Source organism: Budorcas taxicolor, chromosome 7 (assembly GCF_023091745.1).
Source record: "Budorcas taxicolor isolate Tak-1 chromosome 7, Takin1.1, whole genome shotgun sequence".
Taxonomy (NCBI): Eukaryota; Metazoa; Chordata; class Mammalia; order Artiodactyla; family Bovidae; genus Budorcas; species Budorcas taxicolor.
In genome coordinates this window covers 107,517,132-107,535,358 of record NC_068916.1, presented here as the reverse complement: position 1 = coordinate 107,535,358, position 18,227 = coordinate 107,517,132, and the positions used below count along the sequence as shown (strand labels likewise).

Sequence of the window (18,227 nt, the reverse complement as noted above, 5' to 3'; positions counted from 1 at the left end):
CTCCCAGTTATGCGATGAATGCGGAGAAGACGATGGCACCCCACTCCAGTACTCTTGCCTGGAAAATCCCACGGATGGAGGAGCCTGGTGAGCTGCCATCTGTGGGGCCGCACAGAGTCGGATGCGACTGGCGCGCCTTAGCAGCAGCAGCAGCAGCAGCACACAGTAGATGCCTGCTGGAGATGGATGTGCAACGTGGTGGGTGTAGGTGATGCTGCATATAGTGACCGCATGTGTGAAAACTGTGAAGAGGGTCAATCTTAAGACTTCTCATCACAAGGAAATAATTTTTTTCTGTTTAATTTCTCATGTGTTGAGATGATGGGTGTTGACTAGACTTGTTGGGATAATGGTTTCATCGTGTTATCTATGTCAAATCATCATGCTATATATATCAAATTTACATGGTACTGTATATCAATTATATTGCAGTAAAACTGGGAGGGGGGGAAATACTATATACTAGAAGAAAAGTTAGAACGTCATGAGACAGAATTATACATTCTTAGGGCTTTTCCCAGGTTATATAACTTGCCTTGCCAAATTCTGACACGAAAACAGTGGTGCAGCATGATAACCTGCATCAGAAATAGAATATGTAAAGGTTAAAGAGTACGAACTTCCTTGGGTCAAATTTTAAGTGACCACGCAGACACGTCAGTATCAGAGTCTGGTTTTGCAGTGCTTAGGTAGTTTTTCCCATTATGCTAGTGGCTTATGGTCTCCTACAGTGTGGCAATATCTCTAGAAAGACGTTTTGAAAATTAAAAGCTTCATTATTTGCTATTAATGAGAAATGTGACGTTTGGCATCTTAAAAGAGCTAGAGAGGCTTGTCCCGAGGGGCATGCTGGGTAAAGGCAGTAGCTGCGTGGCAAAGACTCAGCAGGAAAGAGCCTCGCACGCCCAGGGAGCTCAGGCTCTCTCGCTGCTGCCCTCCGCTCCCAGGGAGGCCCCGTGGCTGCGCACTCTCAGTCGTTCTTACCCATCAGGTTAGCGGCGTTAAGTGTCTCCCTTCCCCACAGCATACCCGCTTCTGCAGATTGGGTGCTCAGCTTTGCTTTATTTGGATTTGACTGAGACGTGTTTCACTTCTAGGGAGCCAGTGCAGTTCCTTCTTCTGTCGGTCTTGGGAAATCTTTATTTTCCTTGGTCTGGCATGCACTTACTTAATCATTTGGGAAAATGAACTGAAATAATTTATAATTGAGGATTTTTCCTTTTAGTTTTAACACTAACATTTTGTAAATAAGTGAAAAACGGGTATGAATAATAAGCAAACTGAGCGCTTTGCTTTTGTTTTTTTTTTTCTTAGCAACCGTCTCTTTTTGGCAGTGGTGGTTTTCATTTCTGTTATCCTTCCAATACTAGACTGACCTTTCTTTTTGCGTAGTGGCTGTTGGTTAATACACTGGCAATAAACATTTGCCTCATATCTTTCTCAGATTTGAGTGAGAAATAGGGCAAAATACTTAAGGTTTTTAACTGTTTGACACAGTGTTATTAAAACTTTTTACTTAGTCTCCCCCAAATTTAAGTATTCCTTTGTACATCTTGACATTGACATCTAAAGACTTTTAGCATAAAACCTAAGTAATATTATCTAACCTATTACACCAGTTTGCAGTAAAAATATCTTCAGCAATTTAAATGTAAAAAAAAACCTGGTGTAGATTGAGTTAAAGTTGTTTGTGGTATCTATTGATAAAGAACAAACTTACAAATTTTATATATAATTACTTAAACATAAAGGAAACTTTCATTAGAAATGCATCTCTTAATGACAGAGGCTTTTTTTTCCTTACTGATTGAGTGAATTTATTTGTAGAGTGAGACACAAGTCAGCATGAACTTTATTTCTGCTTTTCATCTTTATGAATGAAGGTTGGGAAACCTTATTCAGATAAATCAGTTGGTAGGGATGGAAGGAGTTTACCATAACGTTATCACTGAATTCTTCTGAGGTATTTGCCAAAATCCCCAAAACTTGCTGAGAGCCTCCTTCAGTTTTTTTTGAAAGTGGAAGATGGGAAGTCCTCCACAAAGGTTTGTTACTCAGTCATTACAGCTCAGTTTGACCCCAGTATTTGAGATTGCCCCTCTGAATGGGAAAGAAGTATGCGTTTATTTATAAAGTGGAAAAAGAGGAGCGTATAAAAAGGCATGCAGAGTAGGAGAGCCAGCATGATACTGTGATAGGAGGTGCGTTGTTAGGCAGACTCCTTTGAAGAGAGATTACATAAGAAAGTTAATGGAAATTTGGTCTTTTCAAGGCTCCCTACCCATAAGCCCTGAGGAAAATCCTCACATATTTACAGAGCACTGCATATACACTGGGGTGCAGGCCTTAGAAAGATAGTAAGTGGGATGAACACATAGGCTTTTGAGTCAGAGTGATTCTTTTAGGCAGTGTGACCTTGGATAGTTGACTTATCCTCTTTAAGTTGTAGGTCCTCATCTACAAAATGGGGAAAACAAAGTTTTCCACTTAGCAAGATATCTGGTATCGTCATAAGCTCTCAGTAAATGGCTCTATTCAAAGATGCCTTCGGATTATCAGCTAGCCAAGTGGTAATCGTCTAACATCATGAATTAGTGGTAATCACTAATCTGGAATTAGTGGTCATTCAAAGTCTGTAATAAATCATTTGGTGTAAGTCTTCATTCTTTAAAAGCTAAATTATTTTATTCTTTAGAAACTAGATTCTGTGCTGACAAAGGATTGTGCTGCTTTAAGGCTGTTTAGGCCATCTAGTTGTCTTTCTGACACTTGGGCTAACATCTGAATATATATTGTACTAAGGTGTAGACAGGTTTTTACGGATTTTCGTAGCAGTGGCTGTAAAGTGGTCTTTCTTGCACTTGTTGCTTACAAGTGACCCCAGATCATCTTAAATATATGTAAGTGCCAAGACAATAAGTTAATTTTACCTATATTGAAACTAACAGATGAGTTCTTACAGAGTTTACCTTGAGAAGTACATAGGGAATTGAAGGGCATTCATGATTGCAGCTGTAGTTAACTCATGAGAAAGAAAGGAGAAGTAACAGGCTCTTACTTTCCGTTTCCCTGTCTCTTTATGGGAAAGTTTTAATATAAAGAGAGCTCGTAAACAAACAGAAGGGATTCTATTATAGAGGGATCCATTGGGGGGGGTATTCTAGGCCAACTGTGCTCTAATACGCGTTTGTGTCCCTGGGCTCCTTATTCCTTTTTGATGACTGCAATATGTAGTGCTGATAAATACCTGAAATTTCCACATATGTAAAAATCACTGTAACAAGGGATTAGAATGAAAAGGGCGTGTTCGGTAATAAAGATCGTGCTAGAGAATATAGAGCAAGCACACGCAAGGAGCAGCCGCCACCAGGCCCACCTGAGGAAGGGCCCGCACTGTGCTCCGTGGCTGGGGTCCACACCTTGGTGGAGACGGCACAGCCGTGGCTCAGTGAATGGCAGAGAGGGCACTGCGGTCCTCGGCTGGCAGAACCTGGGGCAGACCAGCCCTGGGGGGTGATGTCTGCCTGGGACGCTGTGTCTGCGGTGGGGCTGGGGAAGCCTCCTGGCCGCGTGCCCTGCAAGAGCTGGGTGCTAGAGAAGCTGTGTGCACTGCAGGAGTCAGCTGTTTGTGCCACAGAAGCTGGTTGGGCTTCTCACGAGGATCGGGAGCAAAGTCCTCTCCCTGCTGCTCCGTCTCTTGAGCAGTCTCTGCGAACAAAGCTTGACATCCTGATAGCTGTCAGGAGGGAAAATATTTAATGGCCCAAATCCATTTTCACAGAGCTTATTAAAGTAGTGAATTTAGATCTGAGAAGTGAGAATTGGTCATTGGAACAGTCCATATATCTTTGACTGCTTAGAGTCTGTATACCCCTTTCAACAAACATTTGAGCTCCCATCCGATACACAACAGTTACGTTTCTGTCTAACAAGATACAACAGAAGTTTTCACTCTTTCCCCCGATGAGCAGATGCAGAGCCCCAAGAGTCACTGCATTCATTGCTGGCAATGTTAATGACTCCACAAGCTAAGTCAGTCGTACTGAATGTTCTTTTCCATAAAGATTAAACTGTAAAGTTGACTTCTGTATAAAATAAAAATGGGAAGGATGGAAAAATGGTTAGATGCAGATAAACGTAAACATACACCAAGCAGATGGAGCGTCTGCAGAGCCGCTGGCCCCCGTTTCCGTGCTTGGCCACGGGCTGTAATTGGCAGCTGCAGTGTCCTTTCCCCTTGTTCTCCCTGTCTTCAGCGAGGGTCTGCCTGGTTAGGGTTCTTTCCTTGGTGGTGGGACCCAAGCCTGCGGCTCTCTGGAGCCTGGTGTCCTCAGTCACCTTGCCTTTTCTGGCTGCTGTAGTCTTCTGGTGACTTTACTGTCGGAGATAGACGTACTAAGAGATGTGGGCCCTGCACGCAGTTATCCCTCTACAGGATGTTCAAGGAGAGGAAAGTGGTTTGTGGATGGTCAGCCGCTCCTGCTGGTAAAGGAGACTTGAGTGGCAAGGGGATTCAAAACAGTTACATCTGAATTCAACCACAAATCCTCATTCTGAGCTTTAGGATCCTGTTTTTAACCAGTTAGTGGTATAATATCTGAGAAACTTGACTAGACTTAGAATTAATTTAAAATGTATGTTTGATTTTTAGAAATAAGAGATTTTTTTCCAGGGCTATCATGGGCACACTATGGTTCTCATCCTGTGCTTCCCTTTGGAAGATAGTGGGCCCAGGTTTGTCCTTTTCCCCTTGTTGACCTGCAGGGACACTCGGAAGGGCCCCTCACACGTCAGTTTCTGCAGTCGCCGTCCCTGCCGTGAGGTCGGGTGGGGCGGGCAGCTGGGCTCCCCAGGCGTGCGCTTCAGTGGGCACGTGGCTGCGTTTCGCCACAGACAGTTCAGTTCTGACGCTGCAGCCTGTGCCTCGAGGGCCTCCCACTCCAGGCGGTGAGGCGCTCAGCACTGAGCTCATGCCGAAAGAGCCCGCCACACAGTCCGTTCTTCCTTCACGGGATCGCGCCTGACACCAGTTCTGTGTGTGTCTGGGCTCAGCCGCAGGAAAGGAAACAGGAGTTTGAGCAGGATAAGGAATCCTAACTACAGGTAGGCTGCGTGTGTGTACCCGACTGTTTCCGACTCTGTGGCCCCATGGACTGCAGCCCGCCCGGCTCCTCCGTCCATGGGATTTCCCAGGCAAGAATCCTGGAGTGGGTTGCCCTGCCCTTCTCCAGGGGATCTTCCCGAACCCGCCTCCCCTGTGTCTCTTCACTGTGCCTCATGGGAGGCCCGAGTAAAGTGAGCTCAGAAGAATACAGGGATAGCAGATTTAAGGGGCAGCCCTAGGGCTGAGGTGAAGCACTCTACTCTCTGCCCACAGGGTTAAGATGCAGACGGCGCTGAAGAGGACGCAGCCGTGGCTCTTAGACGAGTGTTTGTGCTGATAGGCTGGCAGGACTTGCTGGAAATACGCCCTCTGGTTTTTGGCAAAAATCTGGCTTTGGAGTGCTAGAGAAGCTGTTCCCAGGGAAGTGACTAACTGGAAGCACTCCTACGATAAAGCCACCCAAGAAGGGTGCCGGGGAGGCTGCTGGCGCCTCACCCTGCAGCTGTGAGGCACGGGGAGAGTGCGTGGGCTTCTCGAGCCAGATGCTAGGGAAGCCACTCACTGGAGGCCCTGTGGGTAGAGACAGGAAGGCTTCCTCCCCACTGGGGGCAAGGCAGCTGGAACCAAGCAGCAGGCCTTCCCTCCGGTCTCTCCAGCGCCCTCTACTGCCTGAGCCTGAGGCAGAGGAAGGACGCCTAACAGGCCCAGACCCGTTCCACAGCCTGGAATGAAGGCGCATCTGGCGCTGAGAGGCAGGGGCCCTGCCGCTGGCGCACTGGGCTGCTGTCTGCAGGTGTGTCTGCAAGTCCAGTGTCAGACTGGGGTTCAGGGTTAATAACCGTGTTTATTAACTTCTACAGAAAACCTGTCTTTGCCATTTCCTTTTTCAGTCCTGACTTTGCTTTGGCCCTATGCTGTTGTAAGTCTTCTCAAATTCTTTTGGAAAGGTGGTTGTTGAAATACGTAGGCTAGATTATGAGGAGTATACAAAAGACTGTGTTAACCATCCAAGGCAACACAGTGTTAACCATCAGGCAGAATCCTATTCCTACCTAGAAAGCCTAGTTTATTTTGTATTGTGGTAACAGGCATGTAATGTGAAATTTACCATTCTAACCATTTTTAAGTAAATAGTTAAGGGGCATTAAGTACATAAACAGGAACCACACCCCTCCTCTTCTCATTCTGTGGCAGCCTTCATTCTCCTGTCTGTCCTATGGATTTTACTGCTTTAGGTACCTCGTATGAGTGCAGTGCAGTCGCTCAGTCGTGTCCGACTCTCTGCGACCCCATGAATCGCAGCACGCCAGGCCTCCCTGTCCATCACCAACTCCCGGACTTCACTCAGACTCACGTCCATCGAGTCAGAGATGCCATCCAGCCATCTCATCCTCTGTCGTCCCCTTCTCCTCCTGCCCCCAATCCCTCCCAGCATCAGAGTCTTTTCCAGTGAGTCAGCTCTTCGCGTGAGGTGGCCAAAGTACTGGAGCTTCAGCTTTAGCATCATTCCTTCCAAAGAAATCCCAGGGTTGATCTCCTTCAGAATGGACTGGTTGGATATCCTTGCAGTCCAAGGGACTCTCAAGAGTCTTCTCCAACACCACAGTTCAAACGCATCAATTCTTTGGCACTCAGCCTTCTTCACAGTCCAACTCTCACATCCATACATGACCACAGGAAAAACCATAGCCTTGACTAGACTGACTTTAGTTGGCAAAGTAATGTCTCTGCTTTTGAATATGCTATCTAGGTTGGTCATAACTTTTCTTCCAAGGAGTAAGCGTCTTTTAATTTCATGGCTGCAGTCACCATCTGCAGTGATTTTGGAGCCCCCCAAAATAAAGTCTGACAGTGTTTCCACTGTTTCCCCATCTATTTCTCATGAAGTGATGGGACCGGATGCCATGATCTTCGTTTTCTGAATGTTGAGCTTTAAGCCAACTTTCTCACTCTCCTCTTTCACTTTCATCAAGAGGCTTTTTAGTTCCTCTTCACTTTCTGCCATAAGGGTGGTGTCATCTGCATATCTGAGGTGACTGATATTTCTCCCAGCAATCTTGATTCCAGCTTGGGCTTCATCCAGCCCAGCGTTTCTCATGATGTACTCTGCATATAAGTTAAACAAGCAGGGTGACAATATGCAGCCTTGACGTACTCCTTTTCCTATTTGGAACCAGTCTGTTGTTCCATGTCCAGTTCTAACTGTTGCTTCCTGACCTACAGGAAGATTTCTCAGGAGGCAGGTCAGGTGGTCTAGTATTTCCATCTCTTGAAGAATTTTCCACAGTTTATTGTGATCCACACAGTCAAAGGCTTTGGCATCGTCAATAAAGCAGATGTTTTTCTGGAACTCTCGGTTTTTCCATGATCCAGCGGATGTTGGCAATTTGATCTCTGGTTCCTCTGCCTTTTCTAAAACCAGCTTGAACATCAGGAAGTTCACGGATCACGTATTGCTGAAGCCTGGCTTGGAGAATTTTGGACATTACTTTACTAGCATGTGAGATGGGTGCAACTGTGTGGTAGTTTCAGCATTCTTTGGCATTGCCTTTCTTTGGGATTGGAATGAAAACTGACATTTTCCAGTCTTGTGGCTGGAAAAGCCATGCCCTCCTCCGTGGACCATCCTGACCCAGGGACTTGAGCACTAGCAGAAGCCCTACGGTCCGCCTTAAACCTGCACAGCCTCGTATCAGGGATACAGTATTTATCCGTCTGTGATTGACCTATTTCACCTTGCACAGTGTCTTCAGTGTTCACCCTTGTTTTAGCGTGTGTCAGAACTCCCTTATTTTTCAAGGCTGAATTGTACTCCACTGTTTGTATGTACCACATTGTTCCAGCTTTATTGGGATATAAGTGACATGTAACATTGTGTAGGTTTAAGGCAGACCGCAAGGCTTCCCGGGTGGTGCTGGTAAAGTCCCTGGGTCAGGATGGTCCCTGGAGGAGGGCCTGGCAACCCACTGCAGTGTCCTTGCCTGGAGAATCCCATGGACAGAGGAGCCTGGTGGGCTGCAGTCCACGGGGCTGCACAGAGTCTGACATGACTGAAGCGAGTTGGCACACAAGCGTACCAGGCGCACAGTATGTTGGTTTGATACACTTGTGATTATCAATCACAGGAGAGTTGCTACCCTCCGTCAGCTCACGTAACTTCCGTTTCTGTCTTGTGAGAGCATCTGAGACTCGCTCCCTCTCCTGACTTCAGGCACACAGTGCAGCTTTGTCACCTGCGGTCAGCTTGCCGCCCTGGATGCCCAGCCCTGGCTTGCCTTGCACCTGGAAGCCTGCTGTTTCCGCCCTCGTGCACCAGTCTCTGCTCCGTGTCAGGCTGACTCTTGGTGAGTGGTGTAGGGCGGCTGTTGCTCAGTCACTGAGCCGTGTCTGACTCTTTACAGCCCCTGGACCGCAGCACACCCGGCTTCCCTGTCTTATACCTTCGCCCACAGCTTGTTCAGACTCAGTCCATTGAGCCGGTGGTGCCCTCCAACCGTCTCCTCCTCTGGCGTCCCCTTCTCCTCCCACCTTCAGTCTTGCCCAGCATCAGGGTGTTTTCCAGTGAGTCGGCTCTTCACATCAGCTGGCCAGAGTACTGGAGCTTCAGCTTCAGCATCAGTCCTTCAGCGAATATTCAGGGTTGGTTTCCCTTAGGATGGACTGGTTGGATCTCCTTGCAGTCTGCAGTACTCTCAAGAGTCTTCTCAAGCACCGCAGTCCAGAGGCGTCCGTTACTCTTAGGGATTCAGCTTTACGCACGTGACGCTCCATCTGCATGTGATGGCTTGGTCCTCCCAGTACCGCTTGTTGAGGAGATTGTCCTTTCCCCATTGAGCAGCCCTGGCTCCTTTATCAGGTCCTGTATTTTCCAGGGTTTATTTCTGGGTTCTTCATTCTGTTCCACTGTTGTGTGTGTCTGTATTTTTCCAGTTCCATACTGTTTTAATCACTGTGCTTTATAGTACCAGGAAATGTGATGCCTTTAGCTTTGTTCTTTGCTTTGGCTATTCATGATCAGGGTCTTTTGTGGTTCTATACAAATTTTAATGTAAAGTTAGGTTGCCTGAATAATTCCTTTTTTTTTTTTTAATGTAGACTTTTTTTGTTATAAACTTTCCTCTTAGATCTGTTTTTGCTTCATCCTGTAAGTTTTGGCATACTGAACATGTGAACAACCCATTGGTTGTTAGAAGTGTTTTGTTTAATTCCACGTAGTTACGAATTTTCCAGTTTCTTCCTGTTGTTGGTTTTTTATTTCTTGCCATTTTGGTCAGAAACGATTGTCGGTGTGACTTCAGGCTTATCAAGTTGTCAAGACTTGTTTTGAGCTAGGCTCTAACGTGGAGACTGCCCCGTGTGCACCCAGGAAGAGTGTGCCCTGCTGCTTGCTCTGTGGAGCGTTCTGCGTCTGCCTGTTGGGTCCGTGTCATCTAGAGCAGAGCCCAAGTCCAGGGTTTCCTGTCTGTTTCCTGTCTGGGTAGTGTGTCTGCTGCTGAAAGTGAGTTGCTGAACTCCCCTGATACTACCTTATTGCTGTCTAGTCTCACTTGAGGTCTGTCTCACTTGCTCACTATGCTTAGGCCTGATCTCACTTGAGGTCTGATCTCACTTCAGGTCTGGTCTTACTTGCTCACTGTGCGGAGGCCTAATCTTACTTCAGGTCTGGTTTACTTGCTCACTATGCTTAGGTCTGGTCCCACTTGGGGTCTGTCTCACTTGCTCCCTGTGCGGAGGCTCTCCTCCTCATTGCTGCCTAGCCTCACTTGGGGTCTGTCTCACTTGCTCCCTGTGCCGAGGCCTCTGCTATTCGGTCGCTATCTTTTATGCTTGTCACACCCTCTTGATGAGTTGATTCTTCATAGAATAGTCGTCTTTGCCTCTTACTACAGTTTTTGGCTTAAAGTTTCTTTTATCTAATGCAATATAGCTGCCCCTGCTCTTTGACTTCTCTTGAATAGAGTGTCTTTTTCCATCCCTTCACTTTGAGCCTGTGTGTGTCCTGAAAGCTGGAGTGAGTCTCTCACAGGTACGCATGGTTAGTTGCGTCGGCTTCTCTTTCTCCTTTTGCCGCTGTGTGCCTTGGTAAGAGGCATGCAGAGAGTGGTATGTAGAGTGGTGGGGAGAATGGTGAGAAGCTACTAATTCTCTCTCACCCACTATTTTCTGGCTGTTTTGTAGGTCCCTTGTTCCTTTCTCTCTCTCCTGCTATCTTCTTTGTGACTTGAGTCCATTATCTTTTGTGTGGATAATGTAGATGTATTATCTACACAGAAATCTAATGCAGATATTTGCTTTATGATTTCTGTGAGCTTTACATAAGACATCTTAATAGCTTATTTTTGCTGGTAACAACTTCAGTTGCATGCAAAAACCTCTGCCCTTTTATTCCCCCCTGACGTTTTTGATGTCCCAGTTTCTCTTTGTATATTGAGTATTCTTTAGCAAGTTATTGTAGTGTACTTATTTTTGATACTCTTATCCTTTAACCTTAATACTAAGTAAAATGGTTAATGTACTGCCATATTACAGTATCAAAGTATTCTGAATTTGACCATATACTTACCTTTTCTAACCAGTTTGTTCATTCATTCATCAGTAGATATTTGGTTTATTTCTACCTTTTAGATCTGGTGAGTATAGGTCCTGTCTGCAGTCGTAATTTAATTGTAGTCAGAAGGGCTAATCAGGCCACAAGAGGAGGAGGCTGAGTCCTACTGGATGGTCCTGTGATCTGCTGTCTTCCTGTCTTTCTTAGAAGAGTGACTTTTTCCAGACATTTGAGTCCTTAAATAAAGTTCACAGCCCGGATAGCTGGGAGTTCGGGCACATCTCAGTGAGGTCACAGGTTTAGTCCGGGGGCACCACAGAGGAGTGAGGCGCACGGGTGTCGTGTCCCTTGGTGCGTGCAGTTAGGTGCATGCTGTGCTGTATTAAGTGTGCGGTAGCTGCGTGTCTGAAGAAGTGTGTGCGCCTGAGTGTGAGAGTGCTTCACTGCTGGAAACACTGGCCGTCATCTTAGCCTTCAGTGAGTCACAGTGACGGTGAAGTTCACTGATCCCAGATAATCAGAACGAAGATAATAATAGAAAGTCTGAAATGGGAGGATTACTGAAATGGGACACAGAGGCATGAAATGAGAAATGCTGTTGGAAAAAGGGGCACTGATAGATTTGTCTGAGGCAGGGCTGCCAGAAATCTTTGGTTCGTAAAAAGTGCCGTATCTGCCGGGTGCAGTAAAACAAGCTGCGCCAGTACTGGTGAGCTGGTAACGTGGGTGCACGGACTCCATGCCAGGAGTAGATGCTGCCATTCAGGAGCGCAGTGTTTGCCTCCCTGCCTTGAACATCTTGTAACCTTGGCCATACTTTACTTTCATGAGTTGAACCTGTCCAAAATATTACTTTCTTTCATGTGACTGATCTCACACAGAAACTCACAAGTTAGAAGACAACCACTGTTGTGAAAATATAAGTATGGTAGTCAAATAAATGGTTATTGAGACAAAATAGATTTTTGTTGTATTTGTAAGAAATAGGTTTGTTTGTTTGTTTTCCCTGTGTTTATGATATTTTTGGTTCAGTGTGGAACCAGAGCAAAAGAAACCAACAGGAAGAGGGGTGATGTTGGATGTGAGTTTCGATGATACCTTTAAACATGGCTTTCATTGCTGCTTAAAAAGTGTATCTAACAGTGTTGTGACTGTCCATTTTCAGACTGCCCTGGCACACTTAGAGTCTCTTGCAGTGGATGTGGAAGTGGCCAATCCACCAGCCAGTAAGGAGAGCATTGATGGTCTTCCAGAGACCCTTGTTCTTGAAGATCACACTGGTAAGAGCAAAGTTTATCTCGAATAAACGTGTCAGATGGCACGTTGCGTATTCAAGTATGTTCACCAGGGCACATAGAAGACAAGAATACTGTCAGACATTTTCATTAGATTCTCTGTGAAACTCAGCTCTGACGAACTTACCTAATGGGATGTTCAAGTTCGTCAGGTAGCAGCTTGGGCAGATGCTCTCCAGTCAGCCTTTCTACAAAAGCAGTGTTTGTTAAATTCCGAGTTGTCATGCATTCAGCAGAAATGCATTGCCAATTAACTGATCAGATCCTGGCTCTTTCATCTTCTGTAGTTAGCATTTATGAGTTAGTGTGTTGGATTTCAGCTTTATTAAAACGGAGCTTCGTGGGATTGATGAGTCGCGTCATCTGTTCTCAGCTGTCGGTCAGGAGCAGTGCTGCCCGATCTGCTGCAGCGAGTATATTAAGGACGACATAGCGACCGAGCTGCCCTGCCACCACTTCTTCCACAAACCTTGCGTCTCGATTTGGCTACAAAAGGTGAGCTGCGGGTTTACTTGTTGAGAATTAATACTTTAATAATTTCTTCTACAAGTGAATCATGATAGTAGTGTTTAAGCCTGTTAGCTATGTACTCAAGATATTTTTTCATTTAGTGCTTAAAATTGGTTACCTTTTAAAGATTACAGATTAACGGTAATATCAAGCTATTTTACCTTCCTAAAGTGTGAGTTGCTCAGTCGTATTCATCTCTCTGTGACCTCATGGCCTGTAGCCTGCCAGGCTCCTCTGTCCATAGGATTTCCCAGGCACGAACACTGGAGTGGGTTGCCATTTCCTTCTCCAGGGGATCTTCTTACCCAGGGATTGAACCTGGTTCTCCTGCACTGCAGGCCGATTCTTTACTGTCTGAACCGTCAGGGAATCCCTTTAACTTACTAACATTTTCTAAAAAACAATGAGAGAAAATGATGTTAGGATAAAACTAGTTAGATCTTTGATTGTATTTCTGAAATTGGATGTTTTCAAAAATAACTTAAGCCAGGAAGTCTTTGGGACTACTCAGAGTACTGTAACATTGTACAGATGTTCTGCTAACATGAGACGGTCTCTCTAAAAAGGAGGATAAACAAGGTCTTCCTGTGTCGCACAGGCAGCTATAGTCAATATCCTGTGAGAAACCGTAATGGAAAGTAATATGAGAAGGAATACACAGATTTGCCGTATAGTAGAAATTAACACAACATTCTAAATCAACTGTGCTTCAATAAAATATTTAAAATGTAAAGTGAAAATGTGTTTGATAAATATTTAATAACCTACCAAGTACCTCTGGTGTGATTTTTATATACTGTGTTTTAATGTTCACCCAATAATTTTTAAGTATATTTGAATTACTTAAAAAAGTATTCTTTAAATCTCAGTGAACTCTGTTCTCCCATAAAGGATATTCACATGCAGTTCAGCGGAAGCTTTCCCAGCTTGGTCACTTCCGGATGCGGCACTCTGTCTCCTCCGTGACCGCTTCCTCTGATCGCCTTTCTCTCACATCCACCCTCTCCGTCCTCCCTTTTCTTTCCTTTCCTTTTGCTTTGGTCTTGGTCCCCTTCTACTGCCACTTCATCTCTGTCGAAATTCGAGTTAGTATCTCTCAGATCCAGTGCAGAGGTGTTGATTATTCCTTTATAATACCCAGAGTTTCTGCCTAGGCTTTCCAGGCCTTCTGGGACCTGGTCTGTCCTTCAGATTTACCCCTCGGTACCTTTACTCATGCCTAGCCTGGTGTGAGCATCTCCTCGCTGTCAACAGAGAGGTTCTGGGGAGGTCCGGCTTGCGTTCCGCCTTTTCTGTTCTCGGCATCCCTTCCGATAAACGCCCGCAATAGTGTCAGAGCCGCAAGGAGGGCCTCGTGTGGTCTCTGCTGCTGCGTGTCCCTCCTGGGTGGCGCACGCGCGCTTCCCCGCTTCATCCTGGCAGCTCGGGGACACGTCGGTGTCCTCACTCTCGGCTCCGGGTAGCTGTCACTCCCGCAAGGCTCCGCGGCCGGAGTGCTCGGTGGAGACTGGGCTCCTCTGTGTGGCTCTCAGATGTTGCTCTTCGGCTCCATCTCTGTGGCAGGTGCACGGTGCCTGTTTGCTGAATTAAGGTCTTGAGTTGTACATATCACTTATGTTGTACAGTCTTGAACTGTGAATGATTTTGCCTTAACCCAAGGTCGTAGTTTCTTTATTCTCTTTCCTGTCAGGAAGCAGCATAGGGTGAAGCCTTTGCTCTGGGGAGAAGGTTCCCAAGATTCGTATCTTTGTCACCTTCAAAAGCATGATTTCTTCAACCTGTTTTCTATCGGGGAGATCGCTGGGAGAAAGATTTGTGAGGGGATTATCTATTGCCAGGTGGCAATCTCTGTAATCTGCCGTTGGTCCTAAAACCATGCACTCCCAGTCTAGCTGCTTTCCCTGGCCCACCTTCCCTCATTGATTTATTATTCAGAAGGCACCTAACTCTTAACTTTCTGAAAAGGAAGTATATGGCTTATAAAGAAGGGCTGCAGTCCATCTGCTCTGACGTATCTGTACCACACTAGAGTGAGGTTTTACTATATATGTGGAAGATCCTAGGGGGCTGATTTGATGTAATAAATACGTGAATTAAGTAGGTCCCTGGTTTCTCTTAATACATACATCATAGATGCATAATAATTCACTTTAGAGGAGGACGTGCCACACAGAACTGATGGGGAGACATTGGTCCCCTCAGGGAAGTCGAGAGTCTGACTGGGGTGAGGGGAAAGCGCCTCAGAATTCTGCTTCTCTGTATTCGTGGATTGGCATTCATTTGTTTTTACATTATTAGACTTTTTTAGGATAATGCTACTGTTCTGATACTTCATAGCAATTCAGACCTTTCCGTTTGTTGGCTGCGAACTTGCTTTTTCTCTCCCTCCATTTTTCTCTCTCCAGTCCGGGACCTGCCCCGTGTGCCGCCGTCACTTCCCACCTGCTGTGATGGAAACGCCCGCCGCTGCTTCCTCTGAGCCTGATCGTGACACCCCCCCTGCAAGTGACAGTGCTGCAGAAGCCCCCTAAGCCTTCCCACTTGAATGAGATCAGTCTATCAAAGTAAATCTGCAGATTCCTTCTAAATCTGATGTGCAAATAATTATATATAAATATATTAAAAATGCTATATATAGTCTATGCCATAGTTTAGAAAGAGAATATTAACCTTTCTAAACTTAAGTTTAGGTTTGCAGAAAGTGCTAAACGTTTTCAAGCTGAATGTTGAAGTAGTGCATCCGTTTTCTTTAGTTTAACATGTTGTTAATTGTAAAGTCAAGCTTATCAGTTCATTCTCTCCAGAAGAAATAATCATCTATGTGGCACACATTGTTGATTTTGTCTGGAGTACTGCCACTAAGTGATTATAATTAAGCTTTCCTATTTGCATCAAATGTGAAGATTGTGATTACAACAGTAGTAAAATTTGGTTTCGCTGGAAATAAAAAGGAATTATAAAGCATGCTTTTTCTTTGGTCCCTTTGCTTCATCAAAACCTCTTGGTTCGTAATACTGAGTGGTTTTGTAAGAAGGTGTCTCTTCTTTCAATAAGGCTGTTTAGAATGCCAACCAGGACTTCCAGCTAGAGCATCGCAAAGTGCTTCTATCCTACCTGTGGTCTCTTTGCAATGGTCAGGTAGGAAATTAGTCATTATATTTGAACTGGTGGACGCGTGTAAAGTAAAGTTAGTAAAGAAAAGTAACCAGTCTCCTGTGCTCAGTGCTTGGTGCAGTGAGACGAATTAGATGGCCTTATGAGATCCTTTCTGTTTGTCCAAAGTTATACTTGAAGGTCCAGAACACTCATGGCACATTTATGTAATAAATATTGGATATAGTTAAAGGTAATTTTCACTCTGTAATATTTTGGAAAGTCTGAAAAAGAAAGCATGAAGTGTTTTAAAACACTCATTCTGTTGTATCCCAAAAGAAAATCTGAATCCTTAAAAAAACTAGAAAGTTAATTGTACTATCTTGTATAAAGCATCAAATTGATGGAGTACAGGACAGATTTGACCACAGCTTTTTACAACATAGCTAAACCTTCCTCTGTTATAATTTATTATTTTAAAGTATTGCTGGACAGAGATTATTCATATTACATTATCAGCCTTTGTTTCTCTGCACTAATATATTTTGGTGAAACTGTTCACCCAGAGTTAAAATGGTGTCACATGAAGCTGCAGATGAAAAACGAATAGACTGTGTGATTCCCTCGTAACTGTGTGGACAGAACTGAGCAGGTAACACAGCTCTGGTGTCGGTTTCCTTTCTATAGAAGGAACGATGCTGACCTCAGATTCATCCTCTGAAAGAGACCTGTTCACAAGCTTTTACACAAGAGAGGAAATCAGCTTTCCTCACATTTTCTTTTTTTAATGGGAAACCTGACCACAGAGTCATCTCTGTAATTATGAAACCAAACTAAGACTGCACAGCTCTCTGTTTAGGTCATCCCACCCGGTAGGCAAGTCTGTATCAACATGGACATGAAATTTAACTTAGAGATGCTTTAGGTGCCAAGACCGGAAAAGGATGAAGGGTCTTAGAATGCCACATTTGAGCAAGTAAAATAGTGAAGCACGTGGTGAGTGTACATCCATCAAAGTAGTACATTGATAATTTAGTTTGGACACTAAAACAGGAGTGTTTATATGGCTTCCCAAATGCAGAGTTTATGTTGTATTTGTGTAATTTCTCTGAGTATTTATATTCCATCTCTTTTCTCCTTTCTTAAAAATAAATGAATTTTCACTGTTGGCACATTTGAGGCTTAAATATAAGGAACATAAAACTTGCATTCTAATTTTTGCATATATTGTAAATGTGTCTGGTATTTACAGCAAAGTACTGTGTATCCTTTTATGGGTAAAACAAAGCTGAACGTTGCATGCCTGCACTGTGGTGGCTTTGTAGTTTAGAGGTCCTGTGGGGCATCTGTGACTTCGGAAATGCTCACATTCAGGCCTTAACGTTGCATTAGGTAGCATGTTTTCCTTCTGATGTATATAAGCACTGTTGTATAAACTAATCTTTGCTTGTTTTCTACTCCGTGGTCTTTCCATACCATATTTCATTGATAATCAGTTAGTGTCAAGGGGTCAAATCAGATTAAAGTTAATTCTCATGTGTATATTGTGGGAATTTGTGGTTAGTGTGATTTTTGTTGTTATTTGTTTCCTTTATGTAATAATGATCAGTTGTGACACTTACTGGTTAAAATGACATTGTTACAGGTTTTCTCTGTAATAAGCCACACATTATATTTAGGCAGTATAATGGGACCTTGGTTTTCTTCTAGATAGCAGCTGTCAGAAAGAAAATATTTCTTCTTTGCCTATTAAGATTTAGCTGTTATCTGCCAGTTGTTGAGAGGTTTTGGTTCCAGATTCAACCAGCAGTGTTGAGAGCTGAACTTAAGAGAGCTGTTGTACTTTTTGCTTTCCATCTGTTTCCGCCCTTCGTTCGTGGCTCCCTACTGTCTATAAACAGCTGCTGTGAAGGAGAAAAGTTCAATAAGAGTTGGCTTAAAAATTCTGTAAAAAATAAAATTGAGGTTTTAGAATTGTCGTTGTAACAAGCTGATATAATCTGAGGCTGACAAGGCAACTAAATTTTGAAAAAGTAAAAAATATATGATGGTAAATTAGAAGTGTTAATATTACTTAAAATATTGTTTCTCTTATTTCTCTATTATATGTTAAGTGACTTGACCTAATAATTTTATTTTTTTTTTAAGTTTTCTTCTTTCTTGTAATATGAATGCTGATATTTAAAGGTAAATCTATGTGGTTTTCTTTTGTGTTTCTTGTTTATCTCTAAGCTAAGTCTTTAAGATTATTTGTGATCTGGATTTATATATAAGCTGTTAAATATATGTGAACTGTTAAAATGGAATGCAAGCTTTTCAAAAGCCCAGGTCTAAATGTAGTGATTGGTTTATTGTTCTACAACCCCAGACCATCATTTTTCGTGTAAGTCATAAACAATAAACAGGATATACTCAGTGGTCATTTCTAATATTTAATTGTGTAGTCATATCACTTCTATAAAGTAACCTCCTCGAGGATTTAGTGTTAATAGCAAAGAATACAGGTCTTAACAGGAAGTCTGGAATTAGGCTCCTGAGCAAATGATTTTATAGTCCTTCCGCTGTGATCCAAGAAGGAAGAGGCTAAAAGAGAACTCGGCTGTACAGAAGTGGTTGGTGGCCTTGCAGAGGGTGAGCCACTCAGCGCCCCTGCAAGGGCTGGATTTCATTATCACGG

At 44.0% G+C, this 18,227-nt stretch overlaps 1 protein-coding gene across 2 annotated transcripts in view; it reads left to right on the top strand.

Moving 5' to 3' along the window:
- Positions 1 to 17,960, top strand: part of PJA2 (praja ring finger ubiquitin ligase 2) — a 78,229-nt gene extending 60,269 nt beyond the window's left edge. The window contains exons 8-10 of one of the 2 annotated variants that reach the window (XM_052642916.1): positions 11,818 to 11,932; positions 12,321 to 12,442; positions 14,863 to 17,960. In XM_052642916.1, the coding sequence (XP_052498876.1) occupies positions 11,818 to 11,932; positions 12,321 to 12,442; positions 14,863 to 14,988 (363 nt within the window). In that variant the 3' untranslated portion in view covers positions 14,989 to 17,960. The remainder of the gene's footprint in view (positions 1 to 11,817; positions 11,933 to 12,320; positions 12,443 to 14,862) is intronic. The other variant, XM_052642917.1, reaches the window with a different exon arrangement.
- The last annotated feature ends 267 nt before the right edge of the window (positions 17,961 to 18,227 follow it).